Source organism: Mya arenaria, chromosome 1 (assembly GCF_026914265.1).
Source record: "Mya arenaria isolate MELC-2E11 chromosome 1, ASM2691426v1".
NCBI classification, from domain to species: domain Eukaryota; kingdom Metazoa; phylum Mollusca; class Bivalvia; order Myida; family Myidae; genus Mya; species Mya arenaria.
The window spans coordinates 2,562,768-2,581,337 of NC_069122.1; the positions used below are offsets into that span (position 1 = coordinate 2,562,768).

At 38.6% G+C, this 18,570-nt stretch overlaps 2 protein-coding genes across 2 annotated transcripts in view; one reads left to right on the top strand and one right to left on the bottom strand.

The window, feature by feature from the left end:
* LOC128231297 (breast cancer type 1 susceptibility protein homolog) overlaps positions 1-9,118 on the top strand; it is a 31,001-nt gene extending 21,883 nt beyond the window's left edge. The window contains exons 11-17 of the mRNA XM_052943935.1: positions 949-1,155; positions 2,843-3,006; positions 3,302-3,389; positions 3,878-4,002; positions 5,772-5,907; positions 6,352-6,519; positions 7,846-9,118. Coding sequence (XP_052799895.1) covers positions 949-1,155; positions 2,843-3,006; positions 3,302-3,389; positions 3,878-4,002; positions 5,772-5,907; positions 6,352-6,519; positions 7,846-7,979 — 1,022 coding nt within the window. The 3' untranslated portion in view covers positions 7,980-9,118. The remainder of the gene's footprint in view (positions 1-948; positions 1,156-2,842; positions 3,007-3,301; positions 3,390-3,877; positions 4,003-5,771; positions 5,908-6,351; positions 6,520-7,845) is intronic.
* A 2,541-nt stretch (positions 9,119-11,659) lies between these two features.
* LOC128231304 (uncharacterized) lies at positions 11,660-17,001 on the bottom strand. Its single transcript, XM_052943949.1, has 2 exons — positions 16,843-17,001; positions 11,660-13,741 (listed from the first exon to the last, which is right to left on the bottom strand). Exons 1-2 carry the CDS (start codon positions 16,870-16,872, stop codon positions 12,359-12,361), a joined length of 1,413 nt encoding a protein of 470 aa, XP_052799909.1. The 5' UTR covers positions 16,873-17,001; the 3' UTR covers positions 11,660-12,358.
* Between the last annotated feature and the right edge of the window lie 1,569 nt (positions 17,002-18,570).

Sequence of the window (18,570 nt, forward strand, 5' to 3'; positions counted from 1 at the left end):
AGATCTAGGTTTAATTAATTGCCAGTGAAGTGTATTATTGCAAACATAATTAAGGCTCCCAAGAGTTGAGTCATTAAGTTTAAATGCTAAATTGAAATCACTATGCAATCTCCTTGCAGCGTAGTTATAGTGTAGCGATTTCTGACACTGTAAACTGTCCATGTACATCAGACCAAGAGGTGACTTTGTTATTATTTCAGCCCTGGAGACTTATTGATGTCATTGTATGAAATTACCTGATTTACAAGCCCCTGTGCAGATCTAGGTGTTGAAATAAGAGATTTAAATAGATTTATATAAGTTTGTATAAGTCAGTCCAGTTTTAAGATATTAGACAAATTGTAAATGAACTATTTAACACTCTTTCATTGTTTGAAACTTGTCGGAGTCATAATTTTAACATTAAATAATGTTTTTATGTTTTGAACAAAATAGGTATTGTTATGGCCTTCACAGTGTAGTTATAATTGTTGATGTTGTACGAAAACCTTGTATGCTGACTATTAATTAGAAGCAACTGCCAGGGACAACACACACATGAACAGTTATGCACATCATTTGATGTTATTATAAAAAAACTAAGTGTTATGCATGCAGTGGTAGAAATTAGCTTAAGCCCGGCACTGGTAAGATGCTTTCTGGATTGCTCAAATTTTGGATGTTATAAGCAGGACCTGAAAAATTCTGATAGCAAACACTAGTGTAACAAATCCCGTCTAGTTCATCAAAAAGTCTAATTATGGTGCCTGGCGGACTCGGGTTAGGCTTCTTGGTTCATTAGAAAACATCAACAGGCAAAGGTGTTCTTGTAAATGAAATTCTCTTATCATATTCTATTAACTGACAAACTTGTGGTCTCTTGTTTTATTCTTTTATTTTAACAGTTAAATGTTTTGTTCGGTTCCATATAAGATTGATAAAAACAAGTGCTTTTTCACACCATTCCAGAGTCAAGAAGGGAAGGAACCAGTTCAGCAGTGAATATGGAGGACCTAGATGATGCAGATATAGAGGTGAATATTTCCGATGAAGATGAAGGACATGGGGATGATTTGGAAATGCACATGGATATGGATTTGGATGTTGAGGTGGAGTTAGATGGAGACTGTCAAGTGTTACCAGCACAGGAGTCTGGCAAGATACAGCACAGCAGTGGTATGTGCCATATAAAACTGTAAAGGGTTTCTTGGCTCAGGTCCATTTTCATGTCCCACTCATGCAACTTGACACTTGTCATCACTGAGGGAAATATGCAGCCAACCTTTGGGATTGAACTCGGGAGACCGTCTGCAAGTTATGTGCCCTAACCAGGTCGGATAACTCATACTATCTGACCTGTGAAATTCAGGGACAAAATGAATGAATAACATTGAAAATGTGCTTGCTTCATAGTGATGTTTAATGATTTTAGCACTGTAAATTATCAAATCAAGTATTTATGATATGAAATAGAAAATCACGTAAGTTGGTCATTCAATTTGAAATTAATGAAACTTGTTTAAAAAATTCTATATGATAATAATAATTCTGACCTATCTAAAAGTCAGATTTTGATAATTGTAGACATTACTTTGGGAACACATAATAGAAGCGGGTATTGAGAATCTCATTGTCCAGCGTTTCTTCCATATCACAGTGCTTAATTTCAAGTTAAATGCCTTTTTGTGTCGCCTACAAAGACGACATATAGGGGTTACTTTTGTCGGCGGCGGCGGCGTCCACATCCCATTTTCGCTTGTCCGGGGTATATCTCCTAAACTATTAGTGGTATCAACTTGAAACTTCATATGTACATAGATCTAATTGAGGGCAAGTGCAGTGCACAAGAACTGTTGCTCTTGCTTCCATATTTTTTAGAGTTATTGCCCTTTGTTATTTTTCATGCTTAAAGTTTTGTCCGGGGCATATCTTGTACAATATAAGAGTTATCAACTTGAAACTTCATATGTAGATAGATCTCATGGAGGGCAAGTGCAGTGCACAATAACAGTAACTCTTGCTTTCTTAGTTTTAAAGTTATTGCCCTTTGTTAATTTTCATGCTTAAAGTTTTGTCCGGGGCATATCTTGAAGAATATAAGAGTTATTAACTTGAAACTTCATAGCTAGATAGATCTCAATGAGGGCAAGTGCAGTGCACAATAACAGTAACTCTTGCTTTCTTAGTTTTAAAGTTATTGCCCTTTTGTTAATTTTCATGCTTAAAGTTTTGTCCGGGGCATATCTTGAAGAATATAAGAGGTATCAACTTGAAACTTCATAGCTAGATAGATCTCATTGAGGGCAAGTGCAGTGCACAAGAACCGTTACTCTTGCTGCCATATTTTTAGAGTTATTGCCCTTTGTTAATTTTGTTGCTTAAGTTTTGTCCGTGGCATATCTCGTAAACTGTAGGAGGTTTCAACCTGAAACTTATTCTGTAGGTATATCTGAATGAGGGTTCAAATGCCACCTACACTTGAAAGTTAAATGGCAACATCATTGTCTATAAATGAATAAAATGCCAATCTAACAGCTATAATGTCGACAGTAAATAATTCGTCAGGCGACACATCCGACTCGCGGAGTTCTAGTTAACATAAGTCCGGTGGTCACATTTCAAATTCAATGTTTCATGATTTTATTTTCTGGATTTCAATTTCGTGATTTCAGCTTCACGATTTTGTCGATTCGTGAAATTGTGTAGTTGAATTTGTTAAGTTAATAATGTGAATTCATGTAGTTGAATTTGCGATTAATTGTGAAGTTGATATTGTGGATTTGTGAAAAGGAAATCATGAAATATTGAATTTAAAATGTCACCACCAGTCTTTGCTATTATTTTATTTATTAATTCTTTGTAGAGGTTATAGTTGTCCCAGATTCTGACCCAAGCCAGACGCAGCGACCTCCTTTGGCTGACCTTGACCTCAATATAGAGGTCTTAAAGTCAAAGGATGGAAAGCTGGATCCAGGGGTGAAGAAAAACATAGGCATTGTGGCGACTGGCCTGAACACCTCTCAGGTTGTAAGTATACCAGTAAGATTTGTGTGAGTTTGGTAAGAAATAATAGTTGTTCACCTGCTATTTCTTTCTTATTTCCCATCTTAATTTTACAACTTCTACATTCAACAAAATTCCTGTGTCCAGGTGGTGTGTCACAACTCTGATAGGTCTAGTATTTATCTTATAACATTTATGTATACTAGGCTTGTATTGATATAATTAAATCATAAACTCTGGCAGTTTTTGTTGAACAAGTTGATATGTAATTTATCTTCCTGAAATCGGAAATAATCATTTTGGCATATTTCTTACACAGCAAGAGATCAAGAGTCTTGCTGCCCAGAATGAGGCCAAGTTCTTCTCCAAGTTCAACACTTCAGTTACTCATGTCATCGTTAAGCCAGGTACGTTGTGGTGATGTTTGATAGTAATTTCACCATTGTACAAATTCAATTAGTGGTGTATGTCTGCAATGATAGTTGTATTAACACCCCAAGGACAAAGTTAGAAGCAGGTATATACTAGTTAAGTATTCAACAACAATTTAATGGTTTTATGGTTGGCAAAATAGGTTTACGTGATATGTTACAAAAATGATTGGTGATGGAACTGCTTTCTTATTTTTAGAAGAATTGTTTTGAAACAATTTACATTTTCACCACAAAGTGCACCTGTGCCTTATACAATTATTTGGTCTTCACCAATGTCATTTAAGGCTTGTGTTCCCTTGAAATTAATATTTTTGAGTTCGAGGCCTGAACTATTTTCATGTTTTATGAGTCATTAATTTGAATGTAGTTCCACACTCAATAATAGGGAAAATTGTTTGAAGTATGTTTTATCATCAACATATTGTCCTAATCATATAGGATTTTTCTTGCCCTTGTTACAGCTGAGGAAGATGATCGCCTCTGTGAGAGAACATTGAAGTTTTTCCAGGGCCTAGCCCACAAATGCTGGATACTGAACTACTTCTGGGTGACCGACAGTCGCCAGGTCGGATATCTACTGCCTGAGGTAAGTTTTTCCAGGGCGTAGCTCACAGATGCTGGTTACTGAACTACTTCTGGGTGACTGACAGACGGCAGGTCAGATATCTACTGCCTGAGGTAAGTTTTTCCAGGGCGTAGCTCACAGATGCTGGATACTGAACTACTTCTGGGTGACTGACAGACGGCAGGTCAGATATCTACTGCCTGAGGTAAGTTTTTGCAGGGCGTAGCTCACAGATGCTGGATACTGAACTACTTCTGGGTGACCGACAGTCGCCAGGTCGGATATCTACTGCCTGAGGAAAGTTTTTGCAGGGCGTAGCTCACAGATGCTGGATATTTCTGGGTGACCGACAGTCACCAGGTCGGATATCGACTGCCTGAGGTAAGTTTTTCCAGGGCGTAGCTCACAGATGCTGGATACTGAACTACTTCTGGTTTACTGACAGTCTCCAGGTCGGATATCGACTGCCTGAGGTAAGTTTTTCCAGGGCCTAGCCCACAGATGCTGGATACTGAACTATTTCTGGGTGACCGACAGTCACCAGGTCGGATATCGACTGCCTGAGGTAAGTTTTTCCAGGGCGTAGCTCACAGATGCTGGATACTGAACTACTTCTGGGTGACCGACAGTCGCCAGGTCGGATATCTACTGCCTGAGGTAAGTTTTTGCAGGGCGTAGCTCACAGATGCTGGATACTGAACTACTTCTGGGTGACTGACAGTCACCAGGTCGGATATCTACTGCCTGAGGTAAGTTTTTCCAGGGCGTAGCTCACAGATGCTGGATACTAAACTACTTCTGGTTTACTGACAGTCACCAGGTCGGATATCTACTGCCTGAGGTAAGTTTTTGCAGGGCGTAGCTCACAGATGCTGGATACTGAACTACTTCTGGGTGACTGACAGTCTCCAGGTTGGATATCGACTGCCTGAGGTAAGTTTTTCCAGGGCGTAGCTCACAGATGCTTAATACTGAACTACTTCTGGGTGACTGACAGTCACCAGGTCGGATATCGACTGCCTGAGGTAAGTTTTTCTTGGGCTTAGCTCACAGATGCTGGATACTGAACTACTTCTGGTTTACTGACAGTCACCAGGTCGGATATCTACTGCCTGAGGTAAGTTTTTGCAGGGCGTAGTTCACTGATGCTGGATACTGAACTACTTCTGGTTTACTGACAGTCTCCAGGTCGGATATCGACTGCCTGAGGTAAGTTTTTGCAGGGCGTAGCTCACAGATGCTGGATACTGAACTACTTCTGGTTTACTGACAGTCACCAGGTCGGATATCGACTGCCTGAGGTAAGTTTTTCCAGGGCGTAGCTCACAGATGCTGGATACTGAACTACTTCTTGGTGACTGACAGTCATCAAGTCAGATATCTACTGCCTAAGGTAAGTTTTTTCATGACTGAGCGCACGGTTGCTAGATCCTGAACTCATTTTTGAGGCAAAGTCAAAATTTTGTGTAAGGTAAGAGCATCTGTGTTAGCGTCAGCATTGTTGTTATGTAGGTCACTTGTCTCAAGACTGACGATTCAAACTATTTAATCTAGTAACCGAAGCATACCAGTGTTAATAGATATGTGTTGCAACAAAAATAACATATATCCTAAGAAAACTAAATGAAAAGTCTAAATAATATTAATTCATAAAAACAAACATCAATACAAAGATCTATGCATAGATAGGTACTCATGAAAATACAAGTTGAACTTTATTAGTGTACCAATTTAAGATTTACTCTAGTTAGCTATTCTGATGTGGATTAAGAGGAGGTGTTTCACTCCAGGGCCAGTATGAGATTCAAGGGGACACTGCACACGGACACACACACCAGGGACCACAAAGATCACGCCTCTCAAAACACAACATCTTCCAAAACATCACATGCTTCTTGATTGGTGACAATGACTTCCTAACTAGAGGTACATTTATGCCATGGTTTTCAACCATTATTTCCTATACTATACCGTAGTGCCTGTCCAATAACATTCCCTTCAGGAATTTGAACAATTGATTGACCTGATAGAAAAACCCAACAGTCTTTCCATAGGGAAATTTACTGACACAGATTAGTGGCAATGTTTTCTTGATGAAACTGTTACCAGTACTATGCCTTGTTTGTAAATCTGTATAATGTAGTATGCACCTGCCAATTTAGGTACCCAGGCTATTCATAATAATGTTAAGCTCCTTTAAATGTTATATTGTAGAGGACGGCATAAATGGAATTAACACTCCTTGGTTCTCGTATAACTCTCAATACATACTCCAGTGAGTGGTACCAACTATTTTGTACCAGAAATCATCAATCATTATTTTAACTCTCATCTTTAGTTAGACTAAGGTCTTTATTTTGTTCCGTACAGACTCCCTAATAGAGCTGATAGTAACCTGTGGAGGACGTGTCCTCACTGACCCCAGGGATGTACGTAAAGGCCAGGGGTCAAAGGTTGTGTGTGTGACCTGTACGGATATGGAAGAGGATGAGGATGGTTCGAGTTTAGAGCAGCAAGAAGCTGTTCAGATGGCTAAAGGTTGGAGTATTAGCTCTTATGTTTTGTTATGGGTTTTTTATGCCCTAAAGAATGGCATAATGAAATTACTCCATCCATCCACCCTAACATCTGGGTTATGTTTGACATGCATGTATGATTTTGAATTCGCTCGTCCGAATGTTAGTGTGGAAGACTTGCGTCCCTACCTCAAAAGTATGGGTCCAGCTTAAGATATTAATCATTATAGAATGCTCCATAAATGCACATAAGTGATTTGGGGTCATGTCTGGGCTGTAACTTGTCATGCAAGTGGGATTTAACGTAAAATGCCAAAAATGTTCAGCACACGAAGTTGATGTGACACACACACACAACAAACAACATCACTACTTTGACATCCAAGAGTTTAGTTAAAATGCTGCAAATACTTGAAATGCTTGAATGGATTTTGAAAATATATGGTGCAGGTGTTTAGCTTATAAACTTGACTATCAAATGCAAGACGCAGGTCCCTAGATGTGTTACATGCATGTCTCCAGTCCCTAGATGTGTTACATGCATGTCTCAGGTCCCTAGATGTGTCACATGCAAGTCTCCAGTCCCTAGATGTATTACATGCATGTCTCAGGTCCCTAGATGTGACACATATATGTCTCAGGTCCCTAAATGTGTCACATGCATGTCTCCAGTCCCTAGTTGTGTTACATGCATGTCTCAGGTCCCTAGATGTGTCACATGCAAGTCTCCGGTCCCTAGATGTGTCAGATGCAAGTATCAGGTCCCTAGATGTGACACATATATGTCTCAGGTCCCTAGATGTGTCACATGCAAGTCTCCGGTCCCTAGATGTGTCACAGGCTTAGTTCATCTCTCGCCCACACTTGTACTCTACAATCACGGGGTCCTGCATACATGTTTATAGATAACAGTAGCTCCTCCTGAATGTAGACCTATTCCATTGATCTGTCCTTCACTTCCGGAGCATTCATCCTCTACAGCTCTTGATTTGTTTGTTTTTTAGTATAAATTGAAAAACTAAAATTTAGTGTGTCTTTTTCAATATAATATAGTAAAGTTTTCAGAGGATTTGTGCACTAATCATTAGCCTTAACTAAAAATACCATTAAATAACTGAACATAAAATTTGGTCTTTCAATGCGGTAGCATTTATTACTAGCATTAGACTTTTAATTGGAAATACATCAAAATCAAATTTAGATATATATTTTGGCTTAATTGAAATAAGGTACATAAGCCTGTTAAGCTAAAGAAGTCTCGAAATCGTGGCCCAATCTATTACATCCCTACTATATCTAATAAGGCTTTTTTGTACCACATTTATGACATTTTATGGTTTGATTTCAGACTTGTACAGAAATGACAGACTCGTGACCTTGACCCGTGAGTGGGTGCTGGACAGTCTGACCATGTTTGACCTTCAACCTCTCAAAGACTATGTTGTGTGCAGTATGGGAGGAATGAAACTGCCCAGACTGTAATGACATGGGTGGAGGCAGGGCTTCCATGAAGAAAGTTTGGAAGTTTATTTCTCCTTGAAAATAGAGTAAAACTTCCAAAATTCAGTGCTTGGAAGTACAGGAACTTCCTACTCTTCTGATAAAATTCCAAAAGCCAAGGACTGAAAAATTTTGTTATATCAAATTCTGGTGTCAAAGCAACATTAATAGCGATATTTCCAATAAACTTTGTATGAAAGTAAAAGTTTGAATACATTTTTGTTGAGTTGGCATGTTTTAGATACAAAGTATTTCATATTTTGTCAGAATTGTAATAAAATAATAGAGAAAGTCTTAGTGTTTGGAAGACTTGAACTTCCATGTTTTAGAAGAAAACTTCAAATGTGATGGCAAGGAAGTTGAAACCTCCACTTTCAAATTCTTAATGTAAGCCCTGGTTGAGGGCTATTCCATTTAAACACATGTTTAGCCACCTACAGTGTAGGAAGGGGCTCTAAAATCAGACAATCTTCCTTTCAGAAGTTTATTTCACTTAAAATGTCCTCTTATAATAAAAGAATGGTCCACCTACATATAAGCTTAAGTGAATTTACTAGGAGTAGGCATGGTGAAAGGTCTGAATTCAGTCAATAATAAATATGAGAAAAACGTGAGAGAGAGAATTGTTTAAGTTTAATTGCTTTTTTTAATTTTACTTTCTTTAATCGATATACATGTAATTATAATCGATAAAGGACTTAATGGTTAAAGTCATTAACCAATATATAATCAGAATCTTCATTTTTGTATACATTTATAGCATTCAGCTTTCACAACAGATGATAGAAAGTATATATTTGTATGGCCAGAATAATGAACTCTTATCTTTGTTGTTATGTACTCTTTATGTGAAGCACATATATAGTCCTATGTGACCTAGATAGTTATGTCATTTGCCTTGTACATGTAATAATTACAGTATTGGTGATACATTTTATGTTTCATGCTATGCAGTTAAGGTAATAACATATTTTAAATTGTTTAAAAAAAATCTTTTTAAGCAACACTCGTTAATTTGTCATATTTTTTATTCATGTATAATTTTTTGTTTAATCGGCCATGCTGTAAGTTTATTTTAATAAATAATAATCTTGGAGTTATTGAATGTTATTAAATTATAATCTTGGATGGATGGAATCTGAATAAACTATAAATATTGATTGTGTGTTCAATGTTTTGTACCTTAAAATCTCGCTCTCAAAGATTTACCGTTCGGACAAAAATATTTTTTCTCTTGGAATCAGTCAATTTTTGCGTAAATATTTTGAAACCAGTGATATAAGGCTGCTGACAAAATTTCAGATTTCAGGTTTTCATATTTACTATAAAATATGCCCAAAACCTCTTTTTCTTAAAAAGTATGTCATTAGTCTTATAGCAATGGTCTCCAGACATGTTGGCTCATTTCAAGACGATAAGTTGTCAAACGGTCTATCTGTGAAATAACAGCTTTAAATAGTTTCATTTATTGGCAACGTCAGCTAATACATGTACATGTCTTTATGCCAGACTCAAACATAAGCCTTAAATAATGCCTTGTGTTGCACTGGTTGGGGATCTTGTGAGATAACGCCTCGTAAGAGGCAGTCAAAACACTGCCAGAGCTATTTCTGTAAGCCTTAAATAATGCCTTGTGTTGCACTGGTTGGGGATCTTGTGAGATAACGCCTCGTAAGAGGCAGTCAAAACACTGCCAGAGCTATTTCTGTAAGCCTTAAATAATGCCTTGTGTAGCACTGGTTGGGGTCCTTGTGAGATAACGCCTCGTAAGAGGCAGTCAAAACACTACCAGAGCTATTTCTGTAAGCCTTAAATAATGCCTTGTGTAGCACTGGTTGGGGACCTTGGGAGATGCCGCCTCGTAAGAGGCAGTCAAACGATTGCCAGAGCCATTTCTGTAAGCCTTAAAAATGCCTTGTGTAGCACTGGTTGGGGACCTTGTGAGATACCGCCTCGTAAGAGGCAGTCAAACGATTGCCAGAGCCATTTCTGTAAGCCTTAAAAATGCCTTGTGTAGCACTTGTTGGGATCCTTGTGAGATACCGCCTGGTAAGAGGCAGTCAAAACACTGCCAGAGCTATTTCTGTAAGCCTTAAAAATGCCTTGTGTAGCACTTGTTGGGATCCTTGTGAGATACCGCCTGGTAAGAGGCAGTCAAAACACTGCCAGAGCTATTTCTGTAAGCCTTAAAAATGCCTTATTCAATTTGTTGGAATGTCATTGTTTAGATATTAATACTGGGTGTGTCCATGAACTGTTAGTCTGAACATCGTGTCCAAAGTTCAAATATGCAAGATTTGTCTCAAGTCGAATATTAATCGCAGTATCAATGATTTAATAACCGTAATATGTTTTAACAGTGTGTGGTTCAGGGACCAGTATCAATAAAGTTCTTTGTCGATATTAGTAGTAATTTAAATTGTCTTAGTGTCATAGTTTTGTGATGTGTGTACACATTTGTGTGAATCTAACTTGAGCGAGTATAAAAATGGACACGAAATAATTAAATAAAACAATTAACTTGTCGATATTTGCGAATACTCTTAAAATTCAAGATTATTAAAATTGCGACCCTTGACTAAAACGGGCCCAACATCTCTAAAACCGGTTTACCCCTCCCGCGCCCAATAGACTCCTTAATCTACTGACGAATTTAAAGCGGCAACCCCTAAATTTATTGATAAACAACAATAATTGTATTTTTCACGTGCAATAGGTTTGTTTTCTTACAGTGACTCATTTGCAAATGTTTGTCACTTGTGTGTCTTTTCATGGAATCGTAGCTAAAAGTGTTGTAGGGATACCTTGATTATTGTTTGTACACATTGGACACTCGGGTCCTTCACTCCGCCCATATCAACATCGAATTCAAAACATAAGGTCGACATCACAACTGTACCTCCGTCGCCGACAGAACAATAACATATCACGTTGACCTGACTGCAGAATAGGCGGGCTATACTTGCATACCCTCAAGTATCAGTACATTTACAATTTGCACTGGTGTCGGTAAAACCATCGTCGGATAACCTCGATACACACTACGCTATATGCTTCGTTGTATGGAGTACAACGGGAGAAAGTGCCGTGGTTGCCGACGATGCGTTTAAACCAGCCTATTAACTCGTAGATTTAAATTGGTCTTGCACGAGCGGCGTGTTGACAGACGAGACGCTTTGGCATGTTGAAACCGACTGTACAAAGCGGCTGTTTGACGTTCTCTTGAGTTATGGGAACATTCAGTACATGTAGTTTATTTCATATCAAACGGGCTGCGCTAATATAGCGTAATGATTCTTCAGCATGTAGTCCCGCATAAGCAGATTGTTGGTGCACATACAATATACGGCATACCAAAGCGAGGCTGCTTTTCATATGTTGGATGTGTGCTGTTGAGGCAGACCTCTCCCCCCACCGCCCCTTCAGGGGAGTACCTGACACGCAAGAGGATGGTACCCGTTACGCAGAAACTCAATACGGTTGCATTCATCGTACACGGATACATGCTATGTTATGCTGGTTATATCGTGTCTCGAGTTTTCGATATGAAATAGTGTGTGTGGGGTGGGGTGGGGGGAGGGGGCACACGCTTAATTATGCTTCCAGACTTCTCTTACAAAATGTATTTGTTTGGGCCAGGAACAGGTTATAAAGATACAGCGTTAAACAATGAGAAGATCACTTTATTCGGAATGCTAATCATATCAAGCCAAACAAAAAACACAAAAAAGAAAATGAGTAAGTTTGCTTACTAAACTGAATTTTACATTCAAATAGGAAACGTTAAATATTTCATATTTAAGAGGATAATTATTACTAAAGAAAACTCGACATTCATACCTAAGTCATCATCAAATAACAAAAACAAAAACTGATTCGGAAAATCTAATCAATTAAAACGTGTTAACAACCTTTTTCGATGAAGTAAATTGCACCAAGAGTAAACATGTTTATAAATATCTGACAGTATTTTATACTATGGTAGCAATTGTTTATATTTTGTATAGCCATTTTTTAAAAGATACATACAAATACAATTGTTCGCAGCAATAGGTCACATGATCGAATTAACGAAATGTCAGTATATCTATGATTTGTAATATCACGTTTAAAATATCAACTGAAAATATCTTACATTATCAATAATTACAATACTTTTTTTCGGCAATGCATTCATTTGTACAAAGCGATGTTATCGTTGCCGGTGCGTTTGAAAATATATGTACGATCTTATATAATCACACTGAAATGTATGTCCGTTCGTCTCACTGCAATCTTGATGGTCTATTAGGAGATATACAACAATGCAAAAAAAGAACAGCCCTACCACTGCTGATGTTTTACCGCCATACTTTTCGTCATCAATGCATGCCCCACTTACGGCGATGTTGTCTAGCATAACGGGGCCTTCCGTGTCCACCTTTCTTTGATTTAGATTCGCTCGAACAAGATTCGCTTCCTTCACTAGATTCGCTTCCTTCACTAGATTCGCTCCCTTCACTAGATTCGCTTCCTTCACTACCTTCACCGCCTTCACCACCTTCGCCACCTTCACCGCCTTTGCCACCTTCACCGCCTTCGCCACCTTCACCACCTTCACCACCTTCACCACCTTCACCCTCACTTGAATGATGTCTTGGTGGACGCGGAGGCGTTGGTGGAGTTGGAGGGGTCGGAGGAGTAGGGGGAGTTGGAGGAGTCTTGGGTCTCCTTGGTCTAGCAGGGGTTGGTGGTGTCTTCGGCCTTGACGGACGTGGCGGAGTTGGTGGTGTTGGTGGAGTTGGGGGTGTTGGGGGCGTTGGGGGAGTTTCGGGTGTGGGCGGGGTTGGCGGCGTCTTCTTAGATCTTGGTCCCCTCGGTGTGGGTGGCGTCGGGGGAGTTGGCGGTGTCGGGGGTGTAGGCGGCGTAATGGGTCGTTTCGGTGTTGGTGGAGTGGGTGGCGTATCAGGTGTGCGCGGAGTGTCCGGTGTAGGTGGAGTTTTAGGTCTAGTTGGGGTGTCTGGTGTTGGCGGAGTGTCAGGTCGACTTGGGGTTGAAGGAGTAGAAGGTGTTGAGGGAGTTGGTGGTGTCTTGGGCGGGCTTGGTGTATCCGGTGTGGCCGGTGTGTCCGGGGTTGATGGAGTAGAAGGTGTACTTGGAGTACCTGGCGTATTTGGTGTACCTGGTGTATTTGGTGTACCTGGTGTACCTGGTGTATTCGGGGTGCTTGGGGTGCTCGGTGTGCTCGGTGTGTTAGGTGTGTCAGGAGTACTTGAACTGCTAGAACTGGATGAATCAGAGCTGCTTGAACCGGAACTCGAACTGGAACCCGAACTGGAACCCGAACTGGAACCCGAACTAGAACTTGAACCGGAACCCGAACTGGAACTGGAACTGGAACTTGAGTCATCCTGTATCACAATTCTTGGGATAATTGGCCTCCTTCGACGGAAGCGGCGAGAGCCGGAACCCTTGCCGCTTCCACTACCGCTCCCTGATGAGCCTTCGCTGCCACCCTCAGAGCCACCCTCAGAGCCGCCCTCAGAACCACCCTCACTTCCGCCTTCTGAGGACCCGCTCTCACTTCCGCCCTCTGAGGACCCGCTCTCACTTCCGCCCTCTGAGGACCCGCTCTCACTTCCGCCCTCTGAGGACCCGCTCTCACTTCCGCCTTCTGAAGACGAGCTCTCACTAGAATCATCGCTGCATTCGCTTGTAGGTTTAGCCAAAAATGGGCTACATTCGTGCACCAGAACCGCCAGCACCTGTAATTATTCAAGATGAATGGGTAGAATGTGTTGTTATATTTAAAATAAATACTTCAGTTACGTTTAAATCAGGAATCACTAGTTATTTAAGTCGTTGTATATTCGTTAAACTCTAAATTAATTATGCGTCTGTAAATCCCGATGATTTTAAGGTAGAAAGTCCTGATAGATACACTAAAGAAACGTAGAAGTTTTAATGCATAATTAAGTTAAAATCATTTTACTTTAACGATTAAAACAGAAAAGCATACGATGTGTGTACGGATGAAGGAAATTGCGATATTAACCGGGTCAAATGTGGCTATTCATTGGATGCTTCATTTATAAAGTTAAATATGTTTTCATCGTTACACAAATCATATGTTTATATTTGGTTTTGATCATTGAAGTATCGTTAAAGTCCTCACTCCATATTTCAAACACTCTTGAATGTGCACGTCTGCAATAGCAATCGCTGACAAATGAGCGAACGCAGTTATAACAATTGAAATTGCTGACAAACGAGCGAACGCAGTTATAACAATTGAAATTGCTGACAAACCAGCGAACGCAGTTATAACAATTGAAATTGCTGACAAACGAGCGAACGCAGTTATAACAATTGAAATTGCTGACAAACGAGCGAACGCAATTATAACAATTGAAATCGCTGACAAACGAGCGAACGCAATTATATCATTTGAAATCGCTGACAAACGGGTGTTATGCATATATTCAAGATTCAAAGATTATTTACGTGTTACCCATTACATGATATAAATTGTAATACAACATTAACATATACAGAAGGATAAAATGATAGGTCTCAAATAGAAACTAGAAATATGTTAAAATTGTATATCAAATCTATATATACAAACAGGATGTAAGATTATAAGTATCTTACATGGCCGAGAGTGTAAGATAGGTTCATCCCGACCCGAGCGTAGGGTGTTTTGTGGAAACGAGGTCAAGTTACCGAGTTTCCGTAAAACACCCTGCGCGATGTTCGGGATTAACCTATTCTACACGAGCGGCTATGGTAGATGCTTTTTCTCCCACCTCAGTTAAACAAAAGAGAGTAAAACTGTGTTTTTTTGCTGGAACTCTGTCGTGCCTAGTGAAAAATAGATATGTAATAATTTGTGGTTGTCATGGATATGCGCGCAGTGATTCAGATCATGTTAATAGTCAAATCGGTACTCAAATAGTTCTAAGGAGGTTGCAGCATTATTTCTTGAACGGAGCGTGAAAACATATTATAGTGCGATTTAAAGCGAGAAATAATTAATTAGGATTTTAAATATTGCCACAAGACAAGGTTTCCATGATGCTACAGACGACGGTCTTCAACAAGGGAGGTTTGGATCTGCTTATCTGAGGTGGTTGAAATAAAAATAATATACTAGGCTAGGCTTAAAGATTTGAACTATACTCAAGTGTATGTTATAATCTCATTTTTATTGATATACTTAATTAAAAATGTTTTGAAGACATATAATTGCTTTTTCTGAAATAAACTTTTGTAAATGAAGTTGAAATGTATATTTCGATCGTGTCCTGCATGCGATCATTTAAATGCATCTTTATCTCTATGGCTAAAGCACACGGACAAATAACTTTTGTTTTTAACTCGTTATTTATTGCCTGACCAATCAATTCCAAAACAAGAGACCTTATTCTTTATATGCTTCAAATTCCTATCTAATCAAAATTCTTTGATTATATGGAAAATTATACTAGGCATCTGTTTTGTTCGATGTCGCGAAAAAAATATATCAGTACAATCAGAAACACGACGTCCAATAAAACACTAAGCTACCCATTGGTTGATTATTATATCCATATCATCCATTAATTTAACCATTTTTTTCGTTTAGCTTAATTAATCATATTTTTTAGTTTTTAATTCTTAAATCTTCGTACATTCATAATATTTATGCATGTTGTATCTTAGAGCAAGCTTTTATTTTCAATTACAGTCATGAAATACAGGGTATTACATCGGTTACGAGTTGAAAAACATGCATGATAAGCCCCGCCTTTCCGACCGCGACTAACTTGATGACAAGAAGTATACTCGTTGGTGAACTTAGAGGTGCTTTGTTTAGAAAACAACCTCGAATGTTTGCCGGTTCATCAGAAGAAGTACATGTAGTTCGTAAAATTTTAAATAATAGTAGTAGTTATTTGTAGTGTTTTGACCTGTATTTTGTATATTAAAGTTTAAATTGACTGCCAGTAAAGTGTATTATTGCACAAATTACTAAGATTATAAAGATTCCCAAGAGTAAAGTCATAACGTTTAACTGCTTTATTGAAATTATTACGCGATCTACTTGCAGGGTAGTTAAATGTTGAGATTCCCAACATTGTAAACCGTCCATATGCATCCGAGGTCGTTTTCGATAAAAAATGGCCGAGTCGTTCCGAATGCGGAAACTATTTAAAAACGTGCAGAATATGTTCATTAATTCTATCATGTGAACAGTGAGATACTCATGTTTTTACTAAAGTTAGGAAATACATTTTAAGATGTTTTAGTAAGATCTTATTTGTTACATATTTTTCCAAACTTTTCGCTTATAGTATCATAAAGCATTTCTGTTAAATGTTAAAATTGATATCTCCTTTTATTCATTGTCTTTCAAATTAGTAAGTGAATATCATAATTATCGTCTTGGAATAAATAGCATATGGTATATCAATTATAACTTATGACTTATAGCGCATACATTTTATTTTTATATTGTAATACCGAAATAGTTTACGCAGTATACGACATCTAAAGCAAATATCAATAAATAATATAATGTATGTGTATATTTGTATATATTTTCGTTCACTTCAGAAAAGAAATATATTTTCTAAAACCTAATTAATGTGGTGCTTTCAATTTGTCCAATCTTAAATATTTAAAACTATAAAGCATTGCCATTGTAAAGGAAATCGAACATTACAATCTGCGCAATAATTCAAGAACGTTTTTAAATACTTCGATGTCTGCATCCTAACATTTGAAGAATCTAGCTTACAAAATTCCTAATCGCGACATTTATATAACATTATCTAAATATTCCAAAGTTAAAACTTAAATAAATGATGAAGAAATTTCTTACCAGGGGTGCCAGCCATAAATATGTCCGCATGGTTACAAAGTTAACACTGCCAATGCGGCTAGCTGTAGACCGTTGTCTCTCTCGAACGAAAATGTAAACTGTTTAAAGCCTTCACCGACAAGACCGTTTTCTGTACCTCGACACCCACGGAACATATGTGTAAAATTGATATTGCGGACGTATTATTTCGTAATATTCCACTGTCATGTAGGCGGCCCGACCCGTTGCATACTCGTATCGATATTTAACATATTGCAAACCTATTATCATGGCTTGTGAAGGCGTTGCCTGTTACATAACTATAACATGGTGTAGCATGTTGCTAACGAGCACATGGCAATTAAATTGCAGAAACACCTCTACAGAAACATATTGCAATGTTACGCAACTTTGAAATCCATATGCTACGGCATAGCGAGGACTTAGTGCAGGATGGTGGTAACTCAGTATGGAAATGCATCGCGTTACAACAGTTTAGCTTAGCTTAGCTATCGATATATACATTTAGTTTAAACATTATATGATTTACAACGATTGTGTTGAAAGTTATGCAAACTTATGCTATGTCACTCTTGTGCACAAGGTGTTGCGGGAGAGTGTAGTCTTGTGTAGTGGGCGAAACTGGAGTGTCCGGAGAAAACCCACTTGTCTGGATTTATGACCACTAACAGAACTCACATACTGGGCAGGCCGGCTGGGCAGGCCGGGAATCGAACCCGGGTCGCCTCGGTGAGAAGTGAGTGCGCTAACCGGACAGCCTATATACATTTGGATATACTGTCCAAACAATGGAATATATTCGTGCTTTCTCGAGACAGCCAATTTAATTCAAACCACAATGAGATAATGGTAACTTTAGAGACAAGTTCAGGCCCCAATATCGCTAAGATACTCAAGTCAATTCCCAATCACTTTCTCAACCAACTTTACAAAGGAACCGCGTAGCACACGATTCAACTTCTAAATATCTTACTATTTTTAAATGCGCATTACATGCACCATGTCATAGATTAGGTTAATATAACATATTTAGTAATTTTTTAGCAAAAAATATGATTCCAGAGCAAAAACTGCACTTGAGTCAAATTTAATAATTTTCAGTTTTTACTTCAGCTTTTTCTATTTATAAATGATAGTCTTACGACCATCGAACGAATATGCTGATCATCATCAATAGACAAGAGAATGTGTTTATAAGAGTACAAACGGTAAGTTTATTCATTTCATGCTGTAATGTTGCGAAATATGTTGAGATTAAGGTTTGACTTACGTATTTTCGTGACATTGGGACATGCAGCCTTAAATAAAACAAGATCATATTTAAGGTCGAACATAACAATTCCATTGAACATACCAATAGCGCCACAAGGCAACAGACACACCTAACGCCACAAGGCAATAAACACACCTAACGCCACAATGCAACATACAAGAAAAATGCCACAAGGCAACACACACCATCAACGCCACAATGTAACAAACACCATAAACGCCACAAGGCAAAAAACACCATAAACGCCACAATGCAACAAGCACCATAAACGCCACAATGCAACAGACAAGAAAAATGCCACAAGGCAACAAACACAATAAACGCCACAAGGCAACAAACACCATAAACGCCACAATGCAACAAACACAATAAACGACACAAGGCAAAAAAACACCATAAACAAGGTAACACACACAAATGACGCCACAAGGCAACATACACCAGTAACGCCACAA